This window comes from Canis lupus, chromosome 1, assembly GCF_003254725.2.
Source record: "Canis lupus dingo isolate Sandy chromosome 1, ASM325472v2, whole genome shotgun sequence".
Taxonomy (NCBI): Eukaryota; Metazoa; Chordata; class Mammalia; order Carnivora; family Canidae; genus Canis; species Canis lupus.
In genome coordinates this window covers 58,400,334-58,411,147 of record NC_064243.1, presented here as the reverse complement: position 1 = coordinate 58,411,147, position 10,814 = coordinate 58,400,334, and the positions used below count along the sequence as shown (strand labels likewise).

The 10,814-nt window shown below is 42.3% G+C and overlaps 1 protein-coding gene across 6 annotated transcripts in view; it reads right to left on the bottom strand.

Moving 5' to 3' along the window:
* Window positions 1–5,296: 5,296 nt before the first annotated feature.
* The window catches only part of SLC35F1 (solute carrier family 35 member F1), a 390,439-nt gene continuing 384,921 nt past the window's right edge, over window positions 5,297–10,814 (bottom strand). For all 6 annotated transcript variants that reach the window (XM_025422847.3, XM_025422848.3, XM_025422849.3 and 3 more), the window contains one exon: window positions 5,297–8,711. In XM_025422847.3, the coding sequence (XP_025278632.1) occupies window positions 8,487–8,711 (225 nt within the window). In that variant the 3' untranslated portion in view covers window positions 5,297–8,486. The remainder of the gene's footprint in view (window positions 8,712–10,814) is intronic.

Genomic DNA, 10,814 nt, shown 5'->3' with positions numbered 1-10,814 from the left:
CGCAGGATGGATGGCATGAACCAGCCTCACCAGCAGCAAGGCATTTCATTTCACAGTGTTTCACTAATGTGGGAATCTTGAAGCATAGTGTTGACAGGTAAAGATGTTGGAAATATAATGATTTTTAATTTTTTAAAACCATGATTTGATTTTAAAGTAACTGTTATTTAGGACCCAGAGTGTTTTAATAAATATGCAGTGTCATATTAAAAAGTCTAATTCTATTCTTTTTTTAAAAAACAAATGTGCACATAGCCTAGACACACCATCTGAGATATGATCATGCATGCTCCTCTTCTTAAACAGTTTTTTTTTAAAGATCCAATATAGTTAAGTCCTAAAGAAAAAAAAATTTTTTTTCTGAAATGCTCCAAGAAGCAGTCATCAAAAATGAACTAGTGTAGTAGAAAAATCAAGCTGAGAAGATGGCAGCAAACATGGAATGCCGCCATGAAGCTGGGACAATCATTTCAAGGGGAGTAGATAGAAATAATATTTTTGCAAAAAGCAGATGCTACTACCTTCTCATTTGAAATACATGGGACTTATGCTGTACCTTGTGGAAGATAGTCTACTTTATCATGATAATGTTGTTCTGTTCATAGCATTGCATTAGTACATAAAAAGTCCATTTCTCTACAATGTCAAGAATCAAAGGGCACCTGGCTGGTTTAGTCAGTAGAGCATGTGACTCTTAATCTCAGGGCTATGAGTTTGAGCCCCACATGGGGCATAGAGATTACTTTTTAAAAAATAAAAAAAAAAAGAATCAAGAAAAGACTATTACAAACAGAAGCAATGCATTCAATCAACCAAGAGAGAAATAGTAGAAGGGCACTTTCACTAAAACCCCCTGGTAACCCAGGAGTAGGAGCTGGTGGGCCCATAGAACCGCCAGGGCTCTAAGAGACTGTGGTTCCTGCATGAGAGCAACATGCACTCAGGGAAGGCAGGGGCAACTTTTACTTTTAAAAATTTCAAAGCTCAGGTAGCCCAGGTGGCTCAGCAGTTTAGTGCTGCCTTCAGTCGAGGTTGTGATCCTGGAGACCCGGGATCAAGTCCCATGTTGGGCTCCCTGCATGGAGCCTGCTTCTCGCTCTGCCTGTGTCTCTGCCTCTCTCTCTCTCTGGTCTCTCATGAGTAAATAAATAAAATCTTAAAAAAATAAAAAAATAAAAATTTCAAAGCTCTAATATCATGATCTCTTGCTTGATGAGTTTTATTTCACCCCATCCTTGCCTCATGAGGTCTAGTCACCCGAGTGATTTATGTTGCTCCAGTAGTCAGGAGGAACGTAGAAGCTCCTTCACTTTAGAGTCAAGTCTGGTCTTTATTCAAGGATGGATGACTTGCTTCTCAAGGGCAGCAGCCCTCCTAGTGATGCTAATCTACCATAGGTCATCGGAGAATATAGGAGCGATGGCTAGTGAGTTTCTGGAGGGAGATGTTTCCCCATAAAAACAGTGAGCGCTTAAGCCTAGGACAGCACTTACAGATGGACCATTGCAGCTTTTAGTAGCTCGTCTGCTTTTGGGAGTCTCATGGACAATGCTCATCCCAAAGACCCCTCTTACACTTGAGTTTTGAGGTAGCAGAGAAACAATTAGCAGAGAAACAATTTCCTATCTGCGCATTTTCCTTAATAGATTCACTACAGAAGGGCAAAGGCATTTACCTTGGGCACAAACTCTTTTCCTTTCTTTTCACTTTGGGATTGCACTTGGGTGGAAACAGGGATCTTCCTAAGGACCAGGTTGCCTGAGCCCTGAATGGGAAGGATCTGCATTAACCCTGTGACTCTGGTTTCCAATGATCCCAGGGCAGCCTCTTTAACTGGGGATGCCAATTCTGTGCTGCTGTACAGCTTCTCTGCTCGCCAGTGGTGAACAAGGCTATGTAGCTTCTCCAGGCTAAACCATCTTTCCTTCCCCACCTTTACATGTCAGAAAACGACTTGAGATTTTGAACAAAATGACTTCCACTGTTCCTTCCAGGTCTCCAATTCTGCATCTAAGCTTTTGGCTAAAATGAAAATGAATTCCATTGTTGTTTGGAGGTCATGATTATGAGTTGAAAACTAAATGCCAAGTCAAGTCTCAGCCTTCAACTGTGACACCAAACTCCCCCACATTAAGTTGTCCTCTATCCCTGACAATTTTCCTTTTAATTAAAATGCAGCCTGATAGGCATAATCTTGGGGCGCATAAAGCAGTTACGTGGTTCACTCAACCATTTGTATGCATGTGTGACCTATTTAGCTTTTAAAATCCTATTTAATGCCAAAAACTACATTAGAGAATTCAAACAAAAGCTCACAGGGAGTCCCATAATGAGACTGTTTTGATTATTCCAGTGATTAGCCCATTTCCTCTCTCTTTGGTAATTTCATTTGGAAAAGTAGTCATTTTAAGAACAAGTAGATTTTCTTTATTGCTTTTCTCCTTTGCTGGGAAATTGGCAAGTGGCCAACCATCTGTGACACTGCAATTATTACTATTACTTAAAATTTATCAAACCTCTTCAGGTGCTATGGCAATTACTCTCCTTGCCTGCCAAGACAAGGCCAAGAAAGGCACGAACGAGACCCAACCTTGTTAAAACATGGCAGAAATGACCCTGGTGGACGCTGTTGGAGAACGCGTTGGTGCAGACCTGCTGAAGGGTTCTGATCCACTGTCACGAGGCATTGGTTCCTCTGCATCTAGGAATCTACCTCTTCCTCCCAGGTGGGGTATGCATCCATTCAGGCATGAATTTATTTGTCGCACAGCACTTCTTGAAATGTATGGAGGTGTCAGCTTCCAATGGAATTTGCTTCTGAGTAGTTCTACGGCCTGGGTTAGCCTCATGTGCTGCCTTCCAGGAGTAGGAATCCAAGAACAGCCTGGCCCCCCTGGGCAGGTGGATGGCTTCACCCTGATGCTCTACCTCAGTGACATCTAGTGGCAAGAAGACATGGCCATCCACTGCGCTGCCAGCTTCCTACTGTGAGGGACGTGCCAGTGTTATCTCTTACAGCCAGGGTGAACGCACATTCAGATCCGCCTGGGACAGACTGGGCCCATATCTATTGTCCAGGCGTCATTATTAATAGTGTCTGCTTCCACTCTTGAAAGCGTTAACAGATTGGATAATGAATTACACAGCCTACTTAATGCCTTATTGTAGTTCCCCCATCTATTAGGTGACTTAACACATCACTTTGGGGTAATGAGTTCAAGAAGATTACTCCCCATTGTGTAAAGTAATATTTATCTTTATCTATCCTGAAATTATCCTTCAAGCATTATGGGATTGTTTCCAGCTCTAACGCTAAGGCTGGGTGAACAAGCTCATTTGATAGATTTTAGTCTTACCCACACCAGGCCTTTGTCTATCCAGATGGAAGCCGCTAATTTTAGTCTATTCCCAGAGACCTGCTCCCTCTGATCATTAGTTTTCCTTGTTAATCAGGCTGCAGTCGTGTTTGGACGCGACTTGTCTGGCTGTCTGAAAAGTGACACACAATGGCTTGTCCTTTCAGGCACTGATGTAAGGCCATCTGGTAGGTGTGGGATTTCCCAGCTGTATTATAATTTTTTTGAATTAAACATTTTTGACCACATAGACAATAAAGGGCAGAGACACCGCCTAGGTGGCCCATAGTGATCCCTCTGTTTAGGCTTGCAGAAAGAGACAGAAAAAGAAAAAAATAAAAGGAATTCAAAGAAAAAGCAAGAAAGGAAGCAAAAAAGAACAGTGTACATAATTAAGAAGCAGTGTTATAAATTCAAAAACACTATTTGCAAGGAAAAAAAAGAACTTCACTTCGTTGCCTTTTTATCCCAGGGCCAACCTGAAGGGGTAAACATTGTAAGGGTTTATAAAAATAAACTCCCCAGAAGGGTGCGTTTTAAGTGGACCAGTGATTTCTTCCTTTCCAAGAACAGGAATTTTATAGAAAAAAGTACTCTCAAGTAGTGGAAGAAAAAAGGGAACATTTTGTAATAGAAAACTTACTCTTGTATTTTCTATTTTGAGTTTAGACGTTAGATTCCATTAGAAAAAAAAAAAAAAAGATGTACAAGTGCTTTCCCTGTGCAAGATGTTTCCCTGAAAATGGATCTGGTTTCAGATCCTGTTATTTCGACATTACAATTTGTTTTCCTATGGAACACTGAGACAATATAATAAATTACAGCTCTCCTGCTGAGGTTTACTTGTTTCTCTTTTTTCTTCATGCTAATAGTCACAAAAATCATTCAAGTGCTGCCTTATCTTACCTTTGCAAGAACTTCCAAGCGTTTGAGAAACCAAGTTCCTTCTTTTAAGAAAATTAGAATTCATTGGGGACACAGAGTAAACATGTCCTGTGCGTTTATTGCGTATCCTCTTTGGACTCCAATTATCTAAAATTACTGGGCATTTGGACATAGGCTGGGGTTGAAGTTCAAAAGTATTTCATCTTCGATGAAAGAACTTCCTAAATAAACAACACACGAGAGAAATATTTATATTTTTTTCAAGGAAAAAAACTTTCTTTTAAGCTGAGTCATATTTTTCAAGCAAACTATTAGTGTTCAGTACATACTGTTGTCATTATAAAGGTAGATCCTAATGGATTTCAACTTATGAATACTCTATAAAGGATCAGTGTGCAGTTATTCCTAGTCTCCTAAAAAATGTGTTTTCTTTTTAAAAATATTTTAAATATATAACCCAGGTACACAGTCTCTGCAGCTCGTTTAATTTTTGAGGTGTGATGGTGAACGTACATGGAGAGAGCATGTGAGTTCATACACATCATCTCCAAGTCCTTAAGGGGTTGCTGGTGGCTGCAGTTAGTGGAGGAAGGACACCGATAAGGTGTTGTTGTGGGTCCAGGGCAGAAACATAGACAGTCCTGCTTAAAAAATGCTGTGTTCTGGAAGGGGGCTCATCTTTTCGGTCCGGCACTGTGTCAAGGGCAGTGGACGCGGAACTTTCTCCTTTATAAGACCTGTTTCTTGGGGAGTGGATTTCTATTGTCCTACGTATGTTTTAAACTTGGGCTTGGAGGCTGTAGACCCAGAGCCGCCTTCAGTGGTCAGTTAAAAAATTAATTTTGCAAATTACAACCCTGCTCAATTTGGCTTCTCAAAGCTTCAGCTCTGAGACCAACTGTGCCCTTCCTAATTTGGAAATATTTTCTTTCTGGTGTTTATTTTGACATGGACCCGGCTATCTACTTTGGTGGCTATTTTCGGCATCCCATGGGAGCTCCTTCCCTGGTCGCCATAGTGCAGACAAACACTCAAGAAAACCAAGAACTCCGTGCTTTCATAAAGCATTTATTTTTATTTGAAAACATTATACAGGCATTACATTGCCACAGCCAGTCCATGGGGGAGCATGCAAATATCAAAAATGGAAAGTTTGTTCGACTTATTGGTGTAAATCTTTTACTTTTTTGTTGAGGGGGGGTTCGTATTTTCCATTTGTGGTGTCTGGATTAGTGTGCTTTGTGGTGTGGCTTGACAATAGAATCCTACCCATGGGGTAAAATCTGTCCTGGTAGCTAGCTGGGGACTCCTAAGTGGTTATAACTCAAAACCAAACCCAAAACAAACAATACTACACGCCTGTCAAAAGGTTAATAGCACAAGTTAGCAATATCTAAACTAAACATTGAAAGGTTTTCGGGGGACACAGTGGTGCAAATTCTTCCATTGCTTGGTCTACCTGGTTGTGTATTACAGAGTCTGGAGCAGTGGGAAGGTGTGACCCAGGCGAGCACTGTCTCCACACCCCCCCCCCCCCCGGACCCGCCCCCTCCGAGGGGCAGGTTTTCAGGGAGGAAGTGAGAACCTGCATTTACCGTCAGTGGCCTATGGTTTGATCACAGGATCCAATTGTGTACAAGTTGCTGAAGTCGCGCTGGTAGGGGGTGTGGGAGGTGCGGAGGGGTGAAAGGAGGAGCTGTTGGCTGGTGTCTACTGAGGTTGTGAGATTTCCAAAATGAAAAGAGCTAGAGATAATGTTGTCGTACATCCCACTTCCCACCCCACTCCCGCAGGACCAGTGTTTTAACACAGAAGAATCTGTTCTGTGCTATTTCCCACCCTCCTACCCCCACCCTGTTCAATCTGGAACACTTGATCTCGGACAGGTCACTATGTTACCAGCCTTTCTACCTGGAGACGGATGAACACAGTGAAGTACCCCAGTGACATGAAAGTCTTGTGCACAAGGACTCGGGATGATAGAGGGTGTAGGGTGAGTTCACCTTAACATTCACACTGGGATTCCATACAATGGAGTCAATTAAAATAGCCTAGAAAATAAGCCAGATGGCTGCTCTTGGCCATCCGCTGATTGCAAACCTTTTTTGAAATTAAAATTTTTAAAAAAACATTCCCAGTCCACTGAGTTGACTTGGAATAGCTTCATCCACTTATTTCTCATAAGACTTTACTAAGCGTCTACAAATTAGTGTCATAAAAATGAATAAAAAAAGTCTAAAACATTTGGCTTTAAAATAAATACTAAGGATGCAATAAATCAAGCAAATTATGCCAACCGAAGGAATGTAAACACAAAAATAAAACCACAGTCTTTAAAGGTCTTCAGATCTGAATGGACAAAATAGTCAGAGAAAGGTATTTAATTGGTTTAAAGGTAGCAGAGAGCAGACACTGGCAGGTTGTTTTGACTTGATATAGCTTTAACATAGTTCTTGTTTTCTTTTTTTCCTCCGAAAAGAAAACACATTTCTGAGGGGGCTAAACAGTGATGACCATCAAATCTTTATATCCGAGGAGATAGTTTTTCTTCCCCCTCTCCAGGGGCAGGACCACACCCCCTGGGTAGAAGGCGGGTGGAGAGGCCATCTGGTGCTGACTACCAGCACGCCATGCTCCCTCCCCTGCCTGGGATTTAGGCCTGTGCAGGCTCTATGGGAATCCCCATGGGGCTGCAACCTGTCCTACTTCACACGGACCCCTCTGGTGTTTTGCTTTGTTTGCTTAAGATGTGTTGATCTGAACTGCCTACAGTTTCATAAGCATTTATTCTTCCTTTACAAACCCTGGACCCCATGGCGGATCTTTCTGAAAGGCATTGAAGCCAGCCAACCTTAAAGACTATTTCACATACTGACACATAGAATCTATTCCAGATTGTCGAGGTCTGTGGTGTTGCTGGATTTTTTTTTTTTCGTATGTGTTTGAAAAAAGTTACATTAAGGGCAACAAAATTAGACTAGTGACATATCCCTCAATGCCTTAGTAGGACCCTGCACTGTTCTCTGTGTCCCTAAGAAGATGGTGTGGCTATATTCTGCTATTGAAGGGAGGCCCAATATGACCAAAATGCCAAACTTTTTCATTCACGACATCTTTATCACTACGAGGTGGTCAGATCCATCAAGCTATTGTCAGAGATTGCTCCACATCAGCACCTTGACTTTGTTGGGAGGCTACACAACCAATGATACTCCACAATAAAGGTAATTTCCATGCTGGTGTATTTTAAAAAGGGTGTCACACAATTTAAGAGGGCAAGAGGGCCATGGCTTTTTCCAATGACTTGAGTAATTTCCATAGTATCACTAAAGAAATCTAGGAATTAAAGGTAAGATCAAATAAATTTTTGGAAGAGAAGATATAGGGAGGGGCAGAAAGATTTTATATATATATATATATATATATATATATATATATATATATATATATTACCCTAAACATACATGATATTATTTCTGGAGTTTCCTATAAGCCACAGAAAGGAAACATTCCTTATCCTGTTATAACAGGGACTTCATCAGCAGAATCACGTGGCACAACAGAAAGGCAATGGCCTGGAGTAATCAGAGATTGAAATATAAAAAGGCTCAAGTGTTTGTTTTATATCTATTCCTAGAATAGAGAATTATATGGTCAGTTGCCCCTCCCCACAAGGGTCACAGCACAAAATATTATTGAGCAGGCAATCCAACAGGTAACAGAGGAAACCATTAGCCACCAGGTCCCTAGGATAAGGAAACGTCTCAGGGGTGGAGCTCCTGTGGCGTGCAGCACTCATACAGACTGTGCAAAAAAATAAAGTATGATTCTTAAAAAGTGACTTGCCATAGAAAAGTGGGATTTGTGTTAACTACATGTGGGTCTGGCAAATAGTTCTCATCAGGAGTACAAAACAGCCTCCTGAACGTTAGTGTAATAAGAGTAACAATAATAATACAAATAATAATAACACTTGCTTTTAATTCAAAAGTCTTCACAGTAATTAATGCAGGAGGGCTGTGATCAGGATACATACTAGCTAGGCGTCTCTCTAAGTCAGGTGGCTCGGGGCCTGCGTCTCCGGCGATGGTGAGCGCATGCCCCTTACAGGCTTTCAGATTTGCTACCTTGCAGTCCACCTGTGCAAACCGCACCTAATAAATACCTTTCTCTATGTACAATACAGAGATGGAGGGCAAGCACGTGGCCACGGCGTGGACTTCAATGGGCTGGGAGGGCCACCCCCTAGGCCACGCGCACGTGGGGCTCCTCTTCGGTCTCCTGGCCCAGGCTGGTGTAGGTGACCGAGGGCTCCACTTGAGCCGTGGCCGGTAAGTCCACAACAGGTCCTGAAGGATTGCGGAACTGCTTGTACACACGGGGGTCCTGGGCTACGTACGTGGAGGTGGACGAGTAGAGCACCAGCCCGATGAGGATGGTGAAGAAAGACAGGAGATAAAGGCCTGAAAACTGAACAACACAACAGCGAGGTCAATGGGCGGGTCCCAGCAGGGCCACTTGGGCGTGAAGGAGGCACACAGGCACCAGAGCCGAGCATGTCCCAGAGGAGCCGGCAGCTTGACAGGTTGGCCAAGGCCCTTGATGGAGAGGGAATGTTCTCTTCCTACACTAGCTTGGTCTTATTGATTTTCCTTATCTTTTTTCTTGGCTCTGTGGTGAACCCTGAAGAACATTAGCTAATGTCCCCAAAAGTGCCAGTCTGAGTACTTGACGTGGGAGAGCTAGTGAAGCACCAATTAAAATACGTCAAGTTAAAAGCAAAACTAAAACAACCCCCCCCCTCACACACACAACAAAACCACCCCCCTCCAACATCTCTCAACAAAGAGTTGGTTGGTTGTGGCTTTGTTAAGCCCAGGAGAAACAAGGGTGGTAATGAAGCCATCAATACCAAACCCCTCCCCGACACAGCTGCACTGGGTGCTCTTGTTGTGCCTTAATCTGATTCAGACACTACTTGTCTTCCCCGTAGGAACTGTTACTGACTTTTGTGGCTATCTTGTGATATGCCAAATCTCACTTTAGTCAAGAGCTGTCGTCCCAGCCTTCACCGCGTGCGGCATCCACGGGCAAACAGAAGACCAATTTGATAGGATTTTCCTATTTTATTTTTCATGCTCATACTCTAAAAGAACGAAAAACTGCTAGAAAGACAAGAAGAGGATCCCGAGAGTCTATAAAGGAAGTTGCAAGGCTGTAAGAGTTCAAAGACAGCTACAGTAGAAAAGACATCTCTGAGGTGAAGAGCCCCGCTATGGTGGTGGTTTTTTCTTTTTCTTTTTTCTTTTCCTCTCCCCTGCTACTGCTCCTCCTCCCCCTCTCCCTCTTCTCCGCCTTCTTCTCCTCCTTCTCTCTCCCTCCTTCCTTCTACATCTTCCTCCTTCTCTCTCTCTTTAGCAGCAGCAAGGTAGCTAAAACTAAAGATCATATTCCGATTTTCTTTCTAGATCATTCTTCATCTTGCCTTTCAATTCCTTTCTTCTTCATATTCAAACCATGGGATAGTCCTTCCTGAGGGGGATTTATAGATTAGACTCAGCTTGTAATAGCTTCACTTAAAGAACTTGAAACGACCAATTCGGTTTTTCCCAATGAAAAGACGTGTGCTTTATTCTTTGATTCATGAATTTGTTGGTAAAATGAAATGGGAGGAGAAGACCACTCAGCACTATGGTAGGTGATCGCAGAAAACCAATTTACCCCCCACACTTGATTCCTGAAATTCTATATTGGAGAGCTGCAGTGTTTGCCTGAAACTCTGGAGAACAAGATGGGTTTGTCCCCAACATCCGATTAATTTCAAAAATTTTATTAATGACTTTCATCTTCAAACTCCTCTGACACGTCCCTAGTTTCAAGTGAAGAGCTTTGCAGGTTGCAAGGGTGAGCGGGCCTCTGCTGCAGCAGCTGGGGGCCAGGAGATTACAAATGGGGCCTCAAGGTTAGAACTGCCTTCTAACCACATGCTGGATTCAAATCCTAGCTCCCCTTACTTTCTAGCTGTCATTTTGGATAAGTATGTTGTCCTCCTCAGGTCCAAGTTCCCTTATTAGTGAAGTGAGGCTAACAATTGTTACCTACGTACAGGTAGCTATAGAGAGCGTGGCTGTAAAGATTAAACTTGATAAAGCATGTAAAGCACTTATCCGATGCCTACCTTGCAACAAGCATTCAACTCATGTTACCTTTGTTATCATGATTACTGTTTTGTCATTATTGTTTATACCACTATCTTATAATCAATGATCATATATGAAACACTCTTAGGTAATCGTTGATTAAATTGCCTTGCTCCCTTAACTATGGGACTGTGTCTTTCTTGACCAGTGTCAAGTAGAGAGCCTGGCACATTGTCGACATCTACTAAGTGTTCTTTGTTCTTTGTTTTTATTTTGAATGAATGGATGGATTAAATTATGGAGACGCTTCAGATTAAAGAAATAAACAGTAAAAAGTCATCCTGTGACAGCAATGTACTTCAAATTTTTTAGCTTTAAACTTGAGGGACGCCCGGGTGGCTTAATGGTTGAGCATCTGCCTTGGGCATGATCC